Here is an 18996-nt window from a genome sequence, read left to right as displayed (position 1 = left end):
AAGACAGAGCCTGGGAGAGCCGGGTTACCTACTAGGGGCAAGAACACGGGGACGCAGACGGGCTGCTGCACCCCTAAGGGCGGTTTTGTCCTCTCCGTGCCATTCCCACCCACCCCCACCCCCTGAGCGGCCGCGCCAACCGGCCTGAGGGCGGACCGCGCTTCCCCGCCAGACCGCGGGGAGAAGGAACAGAGCCTTTTCAGCAGGGACATCAAAACTAACAACTAAAACACTGAGAAGGACCAGCTGAATGTATTCATGATAGTCTCTTTGTAGTGACGAGGGAAAGGGATTTTATCTGTTCATCATAATTTTAATCTTTAAAAATAAAATGACAGTGCTGCTATTTTTTAAAGATATGGAGACAATAGTTTATTTTTGTTAAGGAAGTACGACTATTTGGGCAAAAAGTGCTTCTTCGCTTGGGAGAATAAGTCAGAAGAACCCCACCTCCTGTCACTATATATATACACACACACACGGATCAGTGAAAGGCTACATACATAGATATAAAAATATGTATGTAGTAGTGTGTATTAAAGAATTATTAATTTTTTTTAATTTGTGAATTTATTTTTGTGACACACAGAGAGAGAGAGATGTACAGATAGGGACAGACAGGAAGGGAGAGAGATGAGAACCATCAATTCTTCATTGCAGCCCCTTAGTTGTTCATTGATTGTTTTCTCATATGTGCCTTGACCAGGGGGCTACAGCAGAGCGAGTGACCCATTGCTCGAGCCAGTGACCTTGGGCTCAAGCTAGTGAGCCTTGCTCAAACCAGATGAGCCCACGCTCAAGCTAGCAACCTCAGGTTTGAACCTGGGTCCTCTGTGTCCCAGTCTGACGCTCTATCCACTGTGCCACGGCCTGGTGAGGCTATGAAATTGTTTTAAAACCATGAAAAAGGTATTTCCGTTGCCGACTCAGAGCATCCAAGTGAAATACCGCCCCCTTTCCTGCCCATACAGTCGTCCACAGTGCATGCCTGAAACTGCAGAGCACCGAACCCTGTATGTACTAGGTGTTTTCCTCTTCATACATACCTATAACAAAGTTTAATTTATAAATTAGGCACATAAAGATGAACAGATAAGATAGAACAATTATAACCATGTCTTGTGGTAAAAGTTAGGTGAACGTGCTCGCTCTCTCATGGGGAATGTACTTGAACCTCCCAGACCTCAGTTTCTCCCACCATCAGAAGAGGAAGTTCCTTGTCTTTTATTGCAGTTTAGTAACCGCATATGAACAAGGCCAAAAGTTAGAAAAGCTGTACTAAGGCTATATCATTTTATCCTCATCTGGTGTGTAGCAGGAGCTCAGTACAAGCCCACCTGATGCTGAAGACAGGTGAGAGAGCGTGGCCTCACTCTGTGTCCCTAGGGAGGCCAACCAGTTTCCCTGCAGTGCCAAAATAGATCATTATCTGCATCAGAATAGGCCCGCCTCGCCTGACCAGGTGGTGGTGCAGTGAATAGAGTGTTGGACTGGGATGTGGAGGACCCAGTTTGAGACCCTGAGTTTGCCAGCTTGAGCGCGGGCTCATCTGGTTTGAGCAAAGCTCACCAGCTTGGTCCCAAGGTTGCTGGCTCGAGCAAGGGATCTCTCGATCTGCTTAAGGCCCACGGTCAAGGCACATATGAGAGAGCAATCAATGAACAACTAAGGTGCCACAAGGAAAAACTGATGATTGATGCTTCTCATCTCTCTCTGTTCCTGTCTGTCTGTCCCTATCTATCCCTCTCTCTGTCTCAAAAAAACAAAACAAAACAAAAAACCAAAACCCACCAAACAAAAAAGAATAGGTCCTCCTCCACTCTCTGTGCCTGACTCAGCCTGATCAACTGGCAGACCGGTCACCTTTTTCTTTCCCATCCAAGCTGGTTTTCACTCTTTCCGTTTCAGACAGATTTTTATTCTTTCAATGTGTGTTGTCTCACGGAACCTTCCTTCTCCTACTCCACCCCGCCAGTGCTCTACGTGCCAGGAGGGCTTGGAGGAAGGCCCCCTGATGCCACACCTGGAAGCTTTAGCATATGTGTTGTGAAAAAGCCATAATAAGTATAAATATAAAATATAAAAATAAATAAAGATGCGAGGAAGCCTTCCTCGTGGTTTTCTGTGGTTGAGGTGGGTGGTCTGGGCCACCCCAGCACTGTTTTCCATCCTCAGTCGGAGAGCAGCATGTGCTCAAAATGTTGCAGGATAGTAACCCAATGGAGGATTGACACTTAGGTAACTATAAGAGGGAAAGAGAATTTATTTTAGAAAAGCCAGCGGAGCACGTGGGGCCAGTAGCTCCAAAGACACATGCTCCGAGAAATTAGATTTCTTACATCTTATATACCCTTTACATAAGGTGACCAACTTTTTTACAATGAAAAGGAGGACAAAAATAAATGGAAGAAAACAATATCGTAAATAAACATGTTATTCATTGCAACAATACACTAGCATATGATCAATGCATAATAAAGACGTGTAATATTTTCTATTGCACTTATGCTTACATGCCTATTAATTTTTAATAATAATGGTAAGAAAAGACTACTCATTTAGACACAAATACGTCACATCACACGCAATGGATCGACTCTGCATCAATCGAACAAGGACATTGACAGATGAGTCTTCCAATATCAAAAAGAGGGACATGTAGGAGGACACTTTTCGAGGGAGGACGGAACTTACAAAAGAAGGGCTGTGCTCCCTAAAGGGCGATGATTGGTCACCTTACTCCTGCCAAAGGCAGGGAGCGAAGAGCCTGGGAAGTGCGGGGCCCAGAGTCTGGTGCACGTGCGCGCGTGCGCTCGCGTTACCGTGGTAACGGCGTCGCCCGGCGGGGGCTCACCCCTGGCGCGCGCTCCCTCGCCACCGCGGCCCCGCACTCACCCTCGGGAGAGTGAGTGCGCGCGTGCGTGTCTGCGTGCGCGTACGCGGCCGGCTGGGGACCGTCCTTAAGCGTCGCCGCGCCAGGTACCGCCTCCAGTCCCGGGTCTGCGGCCTCGGGTGGAACTAGAGGGCGGGGTGGGAGGGCTCCGGTCCGGAAGGGCGGTTCCGGTCAGAGGGCCGCGAGAGTGGGCGCAGTCGCAGTCGCGAGTTCGCACTTGCGAGCCTCGGGCTGCGTGTCGGGCCGGAGGGTCGTTTCCTGCCCTGGGCTCGGCGCGTGCCCGTCGCCTGCTGTACCCCCGCGGGGCCCAGCTCTGCGGCGGCAGCTTCTCGACCTCGCTCCGGCCCTGCCACCGCCTCCGGGGGGCCATCAGGCATTCTTCATCAGGAGCGGAACCCGGGTCTGCAGCCGCCGCCCTGTCATCGCTCCCCCCTTTCCAGTGTCTGCGGGGAGAAAGGACCCTGTCTGTCCCATATCTCCATTTCGGGGGGCTCGTGCGCCCACCCAGACGTTTTGGTTTGTCAGTGAAATAGTAGTGTTTTTTCCAGTACTTACCAGAAAAGTGAAGGATGTTTTTGATAATAACAGAAAAAGCAAATTGCAGGCAACCCTCTCCAAAAAGAGAGAGTGAGAGAGAGAGAGAGAAACCAAGAACTTTTGGAAAGAATGGTAGCTTTTATTTCTGTATTCCTTCAATGCATGCTGGCTGTTCAAACCCTTCCAATCAGAAGGCCACAACCACGGACACTGGAGAGTTCCACCAAATGTGAACTTTTAGCTTGTGCTACGGTTTTACTTCATTTTTCATAGACATGAGATAAACTGGAGATGTCAGTTCAGTTACAGGCTTCAGCGTCAGAGAGAAAGCCCAATTTCTCTGCCACCTGAGCAAGAGAAACATAACCCTGTGTCCAGACTTGACTGAACCACAAATGCCAAAAAGACTCACCCCACCTTTGCCATGTAAAATGCCAAGGCAGGGACCTCATTTCTCTTTAGAATGGCAACTTCTGTCAGGCAGAATCTTTGTATGTATTGGAAAAAAAAAAAAAGCTTTGGCAATGTAGAGAAGAATGGCTTAGCTGTTATATGTATATTTTCTCGACTTAATTTCCCCTCCCCAGACAAAAAGAAAAGAAGCATCCCCTTTTAAATAAATAATGTGGAACCAGGTGTGACTTTTGGGGTGACCGCCAGGGCCAGGTTCGATGGCCTGGCTTTGGTGGTGGCTCTGCGACTTTGTGACTTAACCCTTCCAAGCCCAATGTCACCGTGCGTCATGGAGCCTGAGAGGAGGCTAGTGACTATGAGATGCACCCTTACTTAAATGCCAGCGCAGGAGAGCAGTCCTGTCACCTGTGGCACAGCACCTCACTTCCTTACCGTTTAGAATGTTTCCACTCCCTGGAAGAGGTTTCTTGGGGCAGGAATTTAATCATGTTATTTTCATGCCTATGTAAGAAGGAGCTGGAAGCGCATCCACGTGAAGGTGTTCTTACATTTCCTCCCGGCCTTAGTCCATTCCTGCTGCGTCATTGGTCAGTGATTTCTGAGTTTTCCCGACAAGGGTGCTTCTGTGCCATCAGGAGCGTTGCGGGGTGCAGCATTTCGGAAGGGGGCTCCCTGTTCTCTTCCTGCCGAGCCCCTGCCACAGTCAGTGTGCACGCATAGCACTGGCATCCATTTCCTGCCCCGTGTGTGGCCAGCCGGAGACTTCCCGACTCCAGGGACAGCCAAGTATACAAGTGGATGAAATATGGCCGTGTTGTTGATTCCATCTCGTTTCGTAGCTTTGGGCTCATAAGGGGAGAACACAGGACGCCCTTTGCCTGTCCCTAGCAGCTGCACTTGCTATCTGAGCACACACACCAGGTGGTTGGCTTGCCTGGGATATGACCCTGTGGTGTTAACAGGACAGGCTTCCCACTGAGCTGAAGAAGCAATAGCAGTAACTTTGTGTGTTTCCACCTTTACCTATTCTTTTACTTCCTTCCTGTCTCCTGTTTTTCCTTTGAGGTTCTTGAGGCCAAATCTGGCTTTAAGACACGTGGGAGGGAGCCTGCACCCAAGGCCTCTCGGGACAGCCACCGAAACCTGCGTCTGCCACCGTGAGGCGGAATGGCGGCCCCCACACGTGTGCGGTCCCCATCGCTGCTGCTGGTGACCATGGCAGGTAGGAAACCATTACCCTGAGACTTGATGTCACCCTGGTGCTTGCTGTCTGACTTGGCCCCATCCCAAGGTTAGTTTGCCAGTCTCTGAACATTGCAGAGGTTCAAAGAGTAAGTCGTGTGAGGCAGAGCCTCTGGAACGGCTGCTCCGGCTCCATTTAAAAACGGCTCCACTCACGTCAACTCGTCACAGCATCAGTTCTGGTGGTCTAAGCCACGGTTGGGCCACCCTAGCCTCTTTGAGCTTGCCACGGACTGAGGGTGGACATCCGGTCAAGGAGACTAGTTACGTCCAGGCTTTGTCAAAGTATGGTGAAAGCAAAATGAGGCTCACCTGAGAGCCGCCCTCGTTAAAACGTGGTTTCCTAGGCCCCATTCACGCCCAGCCAGTGAGAGCTCCTAGTGGGTGTGGGTCCAGAGGCCACAGAACTGACAGGGACACTGATGTGTCTAAGTGCGCGGAGGCTATTTTATTTTATTTTTTTATTTTTTTATTTTTTGTATTTTTCTGAAGCTGGAAACGGGGAGAGACAGTCAGACAGACTCCCGCATGCGCCCGACCGGGATCCACCCGGCGCGCCCACCAGGGGCGACGCTCTGCCCACCAGGGGGCAATGCTCTGCCCCTCCGGGGCGTCGCTCTGTCGCGACCAGAGCCACTCTAGCGCCTGGGGCAGAGGCCAAGGAGCCATCCCCAGCGCCCGGGCCATCCTTGCTCCAATGGAGCCTTGGCTGCGGGAGGGGAAGAGAGAGACAGAGAGGAAGGGGGGGGGGGTGGAGAAGCAAATGGGCGCTTCTCCTATGTGCCCTGGCCGGGAATTGAACCCGGGTTCCCCGCACGCCAGGCCGACGCTCTACCACTGAGCCAACCGGCCAGGGCCCGCGGAGGCTATTTTAGATCATGCAAGGGACACTGCAGAGACTGTGCCACCCTGGGGAAAGCCTGGCTGCCCCCTCCTGTCTCATTACACCCATCCCCGTGTTGTGCGCTAAAGAAACTGGTCTTCGTTTCCTGCCTACTGGACTATGTCCTCTGGAAAATATTGCCATAAGTGTTTTTATTTATTTTTTATTATTTATTTATTGATTTATTTGACAGAGACAGAGTCAGAGAGATGGACAGATGGGGACAGACAGGAAGGGAGAAAGAGAAGCATCAATTCTTCATTGCAGCATCTTAGTTGTTCGTTGATTGCTTTCTCATATGTGCCTTGACTGGGGGGCTACAGCAGAGTAAGTGACCCCTTGCTCAAGCCAGTGACCTCGGGGTTTTGAACCTGGGTCCTCCGCATCCCAGTCTGATGCTCTATCCACTGAGCCGCCACCTGGTCAGGCAGAGGTTTTGTTTTAATATTTGTTTTGCTTAAGACCTTCACCTGTTTCACCCAGCCCCCTAACCCGTCTCCTCTCTGACAGCTGCCGGTCTGTTCTCCGTATCTATGAGTCTGTTTCTATTTTGTTTATTTTGGTCATCAGATTCCCCATATAAGTGAGATCATATGGTACTTGTCTTTCTCTGACTGCGTTATTCACTTAGCATTATAATCTCCAGGTCCATCCATGCTGTTACAAAGGAAAGGATTTCCTTCTTTTTTATATAGTATTCCATCGAGCAAATGTACTGTCATTTTATTTTTATCACAAGCGAATGAGACTTGTCCGCAGCCTGCCGGCCGGGCCAGCGGAGAAGGGCTCCACTCTTGCTGTGTGACCGGGCTTTCGTGGACATTGCCTTCGATCTGGGCTTTACTTTTATTTTTTTATTTTTCTGAAGTTGGAAACGGGGAGGCAGTCAGACAGACTCCCGCATGCGCCCGACCGGGATCCACCTGGCATGCCCACCAGAGGGCAATGCTCTGCCCATCTGGGGCATCGCTCTGTTGCATCCAGAGCCATTCTAGCGCCTGAGGCAGAGGCCATAGAACCATCCTCAGTGCCTGGGCCAACTTTGCTCCAATGGAGCCTTGGCTGCGGGAGGGGAAGAGAGAGACAGAGAGGAAGGAGGGGGAGGGGTGTGGAGAAGCAGATGGGCGCTTCTCCTGTGTGCCCTGGCCGGGAATCGAACCTGGGACTCCTGCACACCAGGCCGATGCTCTACCACTGAGCCAACTGGCCAGGGCCTTGGGCTTTACTTTTTTAAAATGTATTCTGTCCCCACACCTATCAACAAGGCATTGGTTTTTTTTAAAGTTCTTATTTATTGATTTTAGAGAGAGGAGAGAGAGAGAATAGGGGGAGGAGTGGGAAGCAGTAACTCATAGTAGTTGCTTCTTGTATGTGCCTTGACCGGGCAAGTCTGGTGTTTCCCACCAGCGACCTCAGCGTTCCAGGTGGACACTGTATGCACTGCGCCACCACAGGTTAGGCAACAAGGTATCATTTGCAGTGTGACACTATTACACGTGTGTACTAATCTGCATACGGGTATCTATTATCTGTAATCCCCAGTTATCACGGGGGGGGGGGCATGATTTATCTTTGCGTTCTTGTGTAAAGGGATTTCCCCTGGAGGAGGAGTCAGCACACTGTCCCACGACCTGCTTTGTGCGGCCCGTGAGCTGAGAAGGGTTTTTCACATTTTCCACCAGTTGGAAAAGACGTAACAATACTTCCTGACACGTGAAACACAGCTGAACCACCGGGCTTGCCGGCACACAGGCAGGCCGCTCGCTCACGACAGGCGGTCTGCGCTGACCCTGTGCTACACACAGCAGAGGCGAGTAGCGTCCATGCAGGCTGCGCCCAAGCTTAGGCGACCTACTGCTGGCCCTGCACCGACAAACGTGGGCTGAAGCCAGAGTGACAGTCCTAACTCCCTCTTTCTGTGGGAGGGCAGGCTTGTGGGCTGCACGGAGCACGCGCAGCTCTGTGCGGCTCCCTGCGGGGGTGGGCCTGCATCTTAGACGTGGGGGAGGGGCTGCTTCAGTGGCAGCCCTCTGGTTTCTATCGGCAACAACGCCAACACCTGTATTCTGTCTGTGTGAGCCCTGCCCTCCCCAGGTCAGGAGGAGAGGGCTGTTACCTGTTCATCCCCTAAAGCCACCCTCCACCCCCACCCTGGGCAAAGAGCTTCCCTTTCATCTTCTTCCTTTCACTACCCTGAACTCACAATAACCCTTGTGCGAAGCGGCACGTTCTGGTCCCCTGCACGCACCTCTGAGCCAGTCTCACAGGATCCAGAAGAACCTCAAGTGATGGACCGGCGAGGAAAAACACACACACACACACAAAAAAACCGTCACCAGGAATTCGAACACAGAAAGCGGAAGGTCTGTTAGTTCAACATTTATTAATTACACACAGCTCCGCTGACAAGACAGGGACCCGCGCGCGCATGTGCCCAGTTACTGAAACACGGACACGGGAGCGACTCGCGTCCACTTAAAAAAACAAAACGTATGCGCACACTTCCAACGAATTCCCAGGCAGGCCCCGTCCCACAGAAGGCAGCACGGAGGCCGTCACAGCGTCACACTGTTCAAGTCAAAGGCGCTCCGCAAAACAGCGGCGCGCGGGTAACGGAACCCCTGGCTGCCGCCTCCGGAGAGGGCAGGCCTGCGGCTCACGTTGCGGGCAGCGAGCGGGCAGCTGAGCGGACTCGGCCGCACTGCGCTTCTGGTCTCCCTCCGAGGCTTTCCGCAAAGGCGAAGGTAGACGAGGGAGGAGGAGGAGGAGGATTTAAAAGCCACCCCTCGGTGGGTCAAGATGAGTCCTTCAAGTGAGGACCTGGGCATGGGGGTGGGGGGCGCGGAGAGCTCTTTCTCAAGGCCGAGACCCGCTCTCTGGGTAATTTCATTTGAGTGGTGTGACCACTGCTAGGGGACAGGGGGAATCCTTGGTGGGAGCGCACGGGGAATGCCCAGAAAGGTACTTCTCATACAGTAGGTGTTCAACCAAAGAAAATGACGCATGACAGACCCCGGGAGGCCCGCCTCGCCCTCTTGGTCTAGGTCAGGGGTCGGGAAACAGTTTCTGTCAAGAGCCGAGTGACTATTTTGGGCCGTGCCAGCCCCCCCCGCTCTCTGTGGCAAGTGTTCAGCTCTGCGGAGAAGGCAGCCACAGACCCCTCGGGTCGGGGGGAGGGGCGTGGCTCCGTCCCAGCAGCAGCCTGTTTGTGGACGCTGAAGTCCGAACGTCACAGTGTTCACGTGTCAGGAGACAGTACTGTCCCCCCTCAACCACTTGGAAACATAAAATTAGTCCTGGGCTGTGTAAAAACATGTGGCAGGCCGGGTGACACTCGGGAAATTCTCTGTGGGGGCCTCCTGTCCTCTGGGGGTCTACGTGCCCGAGCCAGCTGGGCCAGCCTGCCTCCCGCTGCGCTTTACCAGGGGGTCGGCGGGGCTGTAGTGGGTTCTTGGGGAGTCTGCTGGTTGTCGGGGGCTCTGTAGCCACAGGCACATGGCACCTGTTGGTCCCTAGTTGGGTAAGGGTAGGGGCAGGTGTCACCTCTCTAAGATGACAAGGACTGGGTGAGCTTCAAAAAGGTGGTTATTCAGCTACCCTATAAGTTTATTTAAATTCACGGGTGGCACGCTGCCACAGATGTAGGCAAACTTCCTCTTCTGTTCTCTAAAGAATGGGGGGGCCCCCACAAGCCTCCTCTTCTGTTCTGTAAAGAACGGGGGGCCCCTACAAGCCTCCAAAGCACACGTACTTGATCTCCAGGTACTCGTCGATGCCGTACTTAGAGCCCTCTCGCCCGAGGCCGGACTGCTTCACCCCGCCGAACGGGCACTCCACCGAGGAGAGGAGCCCTTCGTTGACGCCCACCATGCCAACCTCCAGCCGCTCCGCCACCCGCCAGATCTGGGCCGGGTCTTGAGAGTAAAAGTAACCTGTCACGGAGAGAGAGGGCAGAGGCGGCGTGTCCCGTGGTCACAGAAAGCGCCACGCCCGAAGCTGAGGATGGCGCTGACCTATGCCTCAATAACCACGCGGGCTGGAGCCGCCGGGTCCCGTCCAGCCCCCATGTGGGGCCAGTCCGTCTCTTCCTGTCCAACCTTGGACGTCTTCCTGCTTCTGTTCCATCCCTGCTCCAGCACTCACTGTCGCCCATCAGGCCCGTGGCCACAGCCTCCAGCGCCTGGGACCTACTATTCAGTTCCTCCTCCTCGCCCCTGACTGTCCACGTGGTCCTGCCCCCCCTCCCCCCGGGGACCCCTCGTGGTCTGTGAGATAAGGTTCCTCTGAGTGTCAGACCCAAGTGCTCACAGGTGGCTTTCAGCGCCACCTTCCATCCCTCCAAGCTCCTGGACTGATTCCTCCCTTCCCTTTCTTTCTCCTTAAGCCCCCCACGCCCCCACCCCCACCCCGTCCGCCCAGAACCTCTCTCCTCCCATCTCTGCACTGTCGGAATCATGCCTACATCAATGACGTGTCCAGGGCGTGGCTCCCTCCGCCCTCATCCCATCGTGCTGGGAAGAAAGGGACACTGAGCTCAGCGTCGGTCCGGAGCCACTGTGCACACAGCTGACCCCAGACCCTGGTAGCTCTGTGCAGGAGCATGGGGTTCGCGACCATCATGGCACCCAAGTGCTTCCCCTGGCATTGTGGGCCTCTCGCCTGCAGGGGGCGCTCCTAGCAGCCAGAGCTGGACCTCTGCCTCCGTGTCTTCCTCCCGCTCACACCCCATGGGCGCTATAATAGGTTTGCTGAGTGCACCTGTGCGCAGATAACTCGGCCGGGGTGGTGGGGTGCACAGTGCTGACGCAGGGCAGTGGGAAGCTAGGGAAGTTCCTTGGCATGTGCAGTGGGGAAACCGAGGCATATACAGTCAGATAAGAAATCACAAGGTCTTATCTTCCGCGACCAAGGACGCTTAGAGCAAATGATTTACACATTCCAGACCCTCCCCGGGAAAGGGGGAGGGCCGACCCACCTGGGTCCCGGTGACATTCTGTGAAGGTAAAAACTGACCAGAGAATGACCTCCCTCTCTGCTCATTTTGATGAATGCTCCAGGGTGCATTGGGACGCAGCAGGAGAGCGAAAGCCACACAAACCTGCCCCTGCCCCTCAGGGAGCAACAGGCGAGCCCCCAAGTATCCCCCAAACCCAGAGTGGCGTCCAGCAGGCAAACGCCAGCATCAGCTTGAGAAACGGCGTGACTGCCCCGGAGCCAGGACGGACACACCTACCTGCCAACCCCACGTCGGTCGCATTGGCGATCTCCACAGCCTCCTCCTCTGTGTCGAACCTGCCAGAGTTAATACGGGTCATCAGTGGACTCTTGGGGGCCGCAGAGAAAACCAGCTGTCTCTCCTCCTGGTTCGCTGCCCCAGTAACGGCACGAGATAAGCTAAGAGTTCTGCAAAGAGGTCCCAGGGCACGGCTCAGCGCCCCTCGCTGCGGTGACTGGGCATTGGAGGCCAGTGTGCCACATCGCCCAGCCCTTCTCTCCCAGAGAGCAGGAGACGAGCGGGCAGACCCCGGCGTCCCACAACAAGACGCCTCAGAAAGAATCCCTGAGCTTGTGGTCTGCTGAGACTACGTTCCAGGTGTGACCACGGCTCTAGCACTGACCAGTGCAGGAAGGCCGTCCAGAGGAGGCGGGCCTGGGGTCCCCACGTGGGCTCTACCTACGCTGTGGTTCAGAGCGTGGGGGCAGGGGCTGGGGGGCCGAGTGGGCGGGCGAGGACAGGGCTGAATCTGGGCGGGGGGGGGGGGCGCAGGAACGGAGGACGAGAGGGCGGGAACAACAAGAGGCTCCAGAGGAGGGGAGTGGACGCGTCTCTGTGACGGACTTCTGACCAGGCTGGAAAAGGACAGGGGCAGGGAGACAAACATTCGGGAAACAACCGGAAATCTCCCAGAACTAGACACGCGCTTTAGACACAAAAGGAAGACATGAACACGTCAGAAGGAAAATGCTCCCGGTGTTCCACACCCGTAAAATCTCAGGACGTCAGAGACCACGAGAACTTTCAAAAGTCTCCAGAGAAAAAAGAAGACGTGGGATTGGCAGGAACCGGACTCAGCTCCCTGAGTAACAGCCCTGGAGGTGAGCGGACAGAGGAGTGCCGAGGGTGGAATTTTATCCAGCTAAACTATCAGTTACTTAAAACGTGAGATGGTCGCCATATCGCACTTCGCTTTTCACAGTCTCACTGTATTGCAGATTTTTCGCTATGTCGTGAGATTTTGTGGTATATAGGTATTTTTATGTATTTATTATTTTAATTATTTTTGTGGTAAAATAAGTGTGGGAAAGGTTAATAACAGTGTGGGAAAGGTTTATAAGAGTGTGTGGAGGGTTTATAAAGCCTTAAATACACACACACACACACACACACACATATATATATATAAAATAAAAGGTTGCTACTTTGTGAATCTTCACCTGTGGCTGGAGATTCTGGAACCTAACCCCTGCAATAGACGAGGGACCACTGTGAATTGGTCATGTAAGGTCACAGAAAGTTCATCTCCCACAGATTCCCGTGAGAGAGCTCTTCAAGGATGTGCTCCAAGAAGAAGGAAAATGAGTTCAGCAGAAAGCAAGACATAAGTTAAGAATCTGGTCAAAAGTGTCCGTCAGAGGAAGAGTGAATTAAAAAGCTTTGGTACATATATACTATGGAATACTACTCAGCCATAAGAAATGATGACATCGGATCATTTACAACAACATGGATGAATCTTGATAACATTATACTGAGCAAAATAAGTAAATCAGAAAAAACTAAGAACTATATGATTCCATACATAGGTGGGACATAAAAATGAGACTCAGAGACATGGACAAGAGTGTGGGGGTTACAGGGTGGGGGGGAGAGGGAGGGGGTTGGGGAAGGGGAGGAGCACAAAGAAAACCAGTTAGAAGGGGACGAAAGATAATTGGACTTTGGGTGATGGGAATGCAGCATAAGCAAATGTCAAAATAACCTAGAGATGTTTTCTCTGAACATATGTACCCTGATTTATTAATGTCACCCAATTAAAATTAATCAAAAAAAAAAAAGAATCTGGTCAATTTTGTAGTCTTAAGTAGGAAATAACAAATTTTAAAAAATCATAGATGTATCGATATAGCATAGCCCTCTGCATGTCCCTCCCACTTGACCGCAGCACAGCACGTGAGCTCACCGCCCCCTCTCAGCACCAGGCCTGACCGCCCCCCCCTGCCCCCACCGCCAGGCCTGACCGCAGCACGTGAGCTGGCTGCCCCCTCCCACCGCCAGGCCTGACTGCCCCCCCCTGCCCCCACCGCCAGGCCTGACCGCAGCACGTGAGCTGGCTGCCCCCTCCCACCACCAGGCCTGACTGCCCCCCCCCTGCCCCCACCGCCAGGCCTGACCGCAGCACGTGAGCTCACCGCCCCCTCTCAGCACCAGGCCTGACCGCCCCCTCCCACCACCAGGCCTGACTGCCCCCCCCTGCCCCCACCGCCAGGCCTGACCGCAGCACGTGAGCCCACGGCCCCCTCTCAGCACCAGGCCTGACCGCCCCCTCCCACCACCAGGCCTGACCGCCCCCTCCCACCACCAGGCCTGACTGCCCCCCCCTGCCCCCACCGCCAGGCCTGACCGCAGCACGTGAGCCCACCGCCCCCTCTCACCGCCAGGCCTGACCGCAGCACGTGAGCTGGCTGCCCCCTCCGACCGCCAGGCCTGACCGCAGCACGTGAGCCGGCCGCCTCCTCCCACCGCCAGGCCTGACTGCCCCCCCCTGCCCCCACCGCCAGGCCTGACCGCAGCACGTGAGCTGGCTGCCCCCTCCGACCGCCAGGCCTGACCGCAGCACGTGAGCCGGCCGCCCCCTCCCTGACCGTCGAACGTGAGCTGGATGTCTCTGGGTTTCCTTTTTCTCCCCACCCTTGGGTCTGGCCACCAGCGGGATGATCTTACTTGATAACAGGTGCCAGAGGCCCAAAAGTCTCCTCACGCAAGCAGAGCATGTCCCGGGTGACATTGCTGAGCAGGGTGGGCTCAAAGAAATTCTTTCCCAGTTGATGGCGCTTCCCGCCTGTCACGATGGTGGCCCCTTTGGAAACCGCGTCACTCACGTGTTTCTCCACCTGTGAGACGAGAACGAGAGAGTTCTTGGAAAAGCAGGTTAAGGAGACCTTGAAGAATCTCTCAGAACATGTCAACGGCAGAAAACTGTCACTGGCTCGCTTTCTTCCTCAAACAGTTTGAAAACAAGGTAGCCTAGTCCCTTCAGGTGGAAGGAACCACATTTGCAGATGGAGGTCATCTGAGGGCACAGTGCCCCCCTCCCTCCATGCTCTGTGACGTCTGACCTCACTGCTGACCGGTCTGTCCAGGCCTGACGCTCAGCTGTTGTCCTGGGCTTTGCTCTCTGCACTCCTGGGTGAGTTCCAGGACCTGGGACCCCACGGCGTCCTCCTCCTGGACTCTGTTCTGATATGCTCTCCACCAGTAGCCGAGGAGAGCACAGTGGCCGCACTGTACGGTCTGGGCTTCTGGACTGCGTGTCTGATGGGCACCGAGGGTCAGCTGGAGCTGGCACTTCAACCCAGCATCTCCCCTCCACACGAGAGTGCACGGCTCTACCCCACCCAGAGCTCTTGGTGAGAAGTCCAGCCCACCAACGCTCCCCACTTCTCTGTGGGTGGCTCTGCCCTCTGCCGGCTGCTAGAATCATCTTTTACGTTCCTGACACTCTAAACTCTTAGACTCTATCTGGGTCTTTCCTTTCATTCACGCCACTTGACCGCGGGGACCGTCTTGCAGTCTGAAGAACTGCCCTCCCAGCTCTAAGACGCTGTTTCCCAGTGTTGACTTTAGTGCCCTTTCCTCCCTCTTCCCTAGTCTTCTTGTACAACTCCTGTCACTCACGGCTCTCCCTCACCTCTGACTCATCCCCTTTGCCTTCCTGCATTTCCCCTGTTTTTCATCTGTCTTTTGCTTTAAATTCTAAGACATCTCCTTGCTTTTGCCGTGCCCCTAATTTAAAACATTCTGGCCGTCACGTGTCTGACTTCTACAAACTCTTTCTGATTCCCACTGCTTCCTTTCCGTGGAAGCCACCTCTGTGTGACAACAGGTGCCCTGTCTTCTCCGCACTCGTGGAGGACACGGAGCCTGAGAAGTCCCTTCCTGCGGTGACCCGTCTGCTCCTGAGGGCCAGCTTTTCTGCGAGTCCCCTCCTGTCAGGTCCTTCCTGGTCCTCGTGAGGACCGCGTTGATTAGTTTAGGGGTGGCACGGTGGCCTCCGCTAGAAACCGCTCTGCTCTCTTCTCGTCGTCTTCAATGTGACAGGCAGTCCACCCCCTGGAATTCAGTCTGTCTGTTACTGTGTATCCACTAAAGCCAACACAATAGATTGTTTTCAGACAAACTGCTACTGAATCTCCACCAAGAAAAGAAATTCTTCAACTGCTGCCTGAAGTCCTGGGAAGCAGCGCCCTCTAGAGAGGGACGTCAGCATCTTCACTTTGGCAAGAACAAGAAGAACCAGCGCCAGAGCCCAGCCTCTGCCCCAGGGGTCGGGAACCTATGGCTCTTGAGCCAGATGTGGCTCTTTTGATGGCTGCATCTGGCTCACAGACAAATCTCTAATAAAAAAAAATAACGTTAAAAATATAAAACATTCTCATGTGTTACAATCCATTTCCTACCGCTCATGTTCATGGTTGCAGGTGGCTGGAGCCAATCACAGCTGTCCTCCGGGACAACACCAAATTTTTATTGGATAATGCCTAATGTACATGGGTCGTTGTATGGCTCTCATGGAATTGCATTTTAAAATATGTGGCGTTCATGGCTCTCTCAGCCAAAAAGCTTCCCAACCTCTGCTCTGCCCCATTGAAGGCACCGTCCACTCCCTCGGGCCGGCCCAGCGTCCGTCCTGGTTGAAGGCTCACCATGCTGGGATGCACAGACCCACACCGTTCTCACTGGCTGGGTGTGCCCCCAGAGTCCAAAGTCACCTCAGGAATGCCAGAGGTAGCAATGGAACCGTAAACCCTCAGGCCTCACAGGCAGGTCACCAGTCGCCCTGTGGCCATGCTGACCCTCAGGTGACACCAGGAGGCTAGCTGTGCCCCCCTCTGGCCAGCTCTGCCCCACACAATCTCCAGCTTCCACCTTCTGTCAGATTTAAATGATTCCATTACAATCTTCTCTATTAGTAGAGACTTATTAGGGAGCATACTGGGTGTTTGTATTACAAGGAAGTTCCTTGTCAGCAACTCTAAAAAGGACAATTAAAAAAAAAAAAAGAAACAGCAGGACAAGGAGAGAAATCTCACCTTGCTAGTCGTCTAGACTGGGAGTTTTTGAACAAATTTTCTACAAGTAGCTCCCTTCCCCACGGCCATCGCCAGGTCCTGGACGTGGCCTCAGGGATTGGCTGGCGTCTCACCTCCACGAGGCCTGTGTCAGGTTCTCCCAGAATTCCAGCTGAACCCCAACAGTCTCAGAAACAAAGATGGTCTTCCTTCCTTTCAGGTGTCGCGGAAATGAAACAACCTTGCTTTTTGAGATGCTACCATATTTCCCCACGTATAAGACACACCTTAATTTTTGGGCCAGAAACTTTGGAGGGGGGGGAATGTATTGCATCAAGTTATTTTTTTATTTTTATTTTTTATTTTTTTTGTATTTTTCTGAAGCTAGAAACGAGTGAGACAGTCAGACAGACTCCCGCATGCGCCCGACCGGGATCCACTCGGCACGCCCACCAGGGGGCGACGCTCTGCCCACCAGGGGGCGATGCTCTGCCCCTCCGGGGGGTCGCTCTGCCGTGACCAGAGCCACTCCAGCGCCTGGGGCAGAGGCCAAGGAGCCATCCCCAGCGCCCGGGCCATCTTTGCTCCAATGGAGCCTCGGCTGCAGGAGGGGAAGAGAGAGACAGAGAGGAAGGAGAGGGAGAGGGGTGGAGAAGCAGATGGGTGCTCTCCTGTGTGCCCTGGCTGGGAATCGAACCCGGGACTTCTGCACGCCAGGCCGACGCTCTACCACTGAGCCAACCGGCCAGGGCTGCACCAAGTTATTGAACTCAGGTTTTATTCATCAGAAAATCCATACAACCCCTCACCCACGCAAAAAAGCGGGAAATGTAAGTAAAAAAACTACCACCTCTGTATGAGATGCACCCAGTTTTCAGACCCCAAATTTTTCGGGAAAAGGTGCATCTTATACATGGGGAGATACAGTAATTCCTGAAGCAGCGAGGGGTGGAATTATGGCCACCATCAGAGAAGACATAGGGAGCAGCAGGGGCTCAGTGTCAAGGCCGAGACGGGAAAGCTAGGACCAGACGAGGCCACAGGACGCACAGATGCGGGCAGAAACTTCCTTTTTCCAGCTTCTCCGTGTTTCCACTGGGCACCTCCCCAAAGCGCCTGCGCTAGCTCCGCCTGTGACCGCACAACCGCGAAACGGCCCTGACAGTGGACGACCCACCTTTTCCACGGCCTTCTCGTTGATGAGCGGGCCTTGCGTGGTGCTCGCCTCGAATCCGTTCCCCAGGCGCAGGCTGGTTTTTATGGCCTCCGCAAACTTCTTCACAAAGGAGTCGTGGATGCCCCTTTGTACCAGGAAGCGGTTTGAGCAGACGCACGTCTGGACAGAGGAGAAGAAACCCAGGTGGACAGAGCGTGGGCAGCTCCCCGCCCAGCCCAGACACAGAGACATGCGGCAGACGCTACCCTCAGGGCCAAACACACCCGGGCCCCTGGCCTCCGGGCGGCCAGCCTGCAGTCTCTCATCCCAGGTGGGCTTGTCCTAAAGGTAAGCCTCTGAGCAGGGGCTCACTTCTCTCCGCCCCGTGTGGTGCCCTGAGGGGCTGGTGCTGCGGCCTCGGGCGTGAACCTCCCCTCGATGGCTGGTCTGACACTGCGAAATGGACACTTTCCACATCAGCCTCAATTATGGAAAGGCCCCTGGCTTATTTTTCCTATTAAACCTAATATTTTTAAATGATAAAATATAACCATATTACAAGAAATACAGTTATCACTGATACACCTTTTTGTGTTTTTTTGTTTGTTTTTGTATTTTTCTGAAGCTGGAAACAGGGAGGCAGTCAGACAGACTCCCGCATGCGCCCGACCGGGATCCACCCGGCACACCCACCAGGGGGCGATGCTCTGCCCATCCAGGACGTCGCTCTGTCCCGACCAGAGCCACTCTAGCACCTGGGGCAGAGGCCAAGGAGCCATCCCCAGCGCCCGGGCCATATTTTGCTCCAATGGAGCCTCGGCTGCAGGAGGGGAAGAGAGAGACAGAGAAGAAGGAGAGGGGGAGGGGTGGAGAAGCAGATGGGCGCCTCTCCTGTGTGCCCTGGCCGGGAATCGAACCCAGGACTTCCGCACGCCAGGCTGACGCTCTACCACTGAGCCAACTGGCCAGGGCCTTGTGTTTGTTTTTGTTTTGGCAGAGAGACAGACAGACAGGGACAGACAGACAGGAAGGGAGAAATATAAGAAGCATCAGTTCTTCATTGTGGCACCTTAGTTGTTCATCGATTGCTTTCTCATATGTGCCTTGTGTGTGTGTGTGTGTGTGGGGGGGGGTTTCCAGCCTAAGCCAGTGACCCCTTGCTCAAGCCAGCGACCTTGGGCTCAAGCTGGTGAGCCCACGTTCAAACCAGCGACCCTGGGGCTTCAAACCTGGGTCCTCTGTGTCCCAGGTCAACGCTCTATCCACTGTGCCACCACCTGGTCAGGTTTTTCTTTCTTTTACCTTTTCCCCCCTTAATTGTGTATTTCTCGTGTGGGAACAAGTGTGTGGATAACGTGTCCTGTACATTTTTGGTGGCTAAAAGCAACACCTCCCAGAGTTGTTACATTATAAGCTGTTCACAAAAATTAGGGAATATTTCAAAACGAACATGAAGCAATTAAATAAAAAAGCATTTGATTTTTTAAAATTAAACAAGAGCATCAGAAAAGCAAACGACAAGTCAAAGAAACTTGTGTGATTATGCAAATGAGATGCAAAACCAACTCTTATTCCATTGGT

General features: G+C 53.7%; 1 protein-coding gene and 1 long non-coding RNA gene across 3 annotated transcripts in view; one reads left to right on the top strand and one right to left on the bottom strand.

Annotated features, from left to right (window-relative positions):
- Positions 1 to 2899: 2899 nt before the first annotated feature.
- Positions 2900 to 18996, top strand: part of LOC136382994 (uncharacterized) — a 17223-nt gene continuing 1126 nt past the window's right edge. Inside the window, exons 1-3 of one of the 2 annotated variants that reach the window (XR_010747360.1) lie at positions 2900 to 2979; positions 4910 to 5066; positions 12499 to 12783. This is a non-coding gene — a long non-coding RNA (uncharacterized lncRNA). Of the gene's footprint in view, positions 2980 to 4909; positions 5067 to 12498; positions 12784 to 18996 lie in introns of those variants that run through there. The other variant, XR_010747361.1, reaches the window with a different exon arrangement.
- Positions 8334 to 18996, bottom strand: part of ALDH5A1 (aldehyde dehydrogenase 5 family member A1) — a 24804-nt gene continuing 14141 nt past the window's right edge. Inside the window, exons 7-10 of the mRNA XM_066352435.1 lie at positions 17437 to 17595; positions 13912 to 14081; positions 11203 to 11261; positions 8334 to 9901 (exon numbers count right to left, since the gene is read on the bottom strand). Of these exons, the coding sequence (XP_066208532.1) occupies positions 9696 to 9901; positions 11203 to 11261; positions 13912 to 14081; positions 17437 to 17595 (594 nt within the window). The 3' untranslated portion in view covers positions 8334 to 9695. The remainder of the gene's footprint in view (positions 9902 to 11202; positions 11262 to 13911; positions 14082 to 17436; positions 17596 to 18996) is intronic.

This window comes from Saccopteryx leptura, chromosome 11 (genome assembly GCF_036850995.1).
Source record: "Saccopteryx leptura isolate mSacLep1 chromosome 11, mSacLep1_pri_phased_curated, whole genome shotgun sequence".
Lineage (NCBI taxonomy): Eukaryota > Metazoa > Chordata > Mammalia > Chiroptera > Emballonuridae > Saccopteryx > Saccopteryx leptura.
The sequence above is the reverse complement of the archived record's forward strand: the minus strand, read 5'-3'. Positions and strand labels throughout refer to the sequence as shown.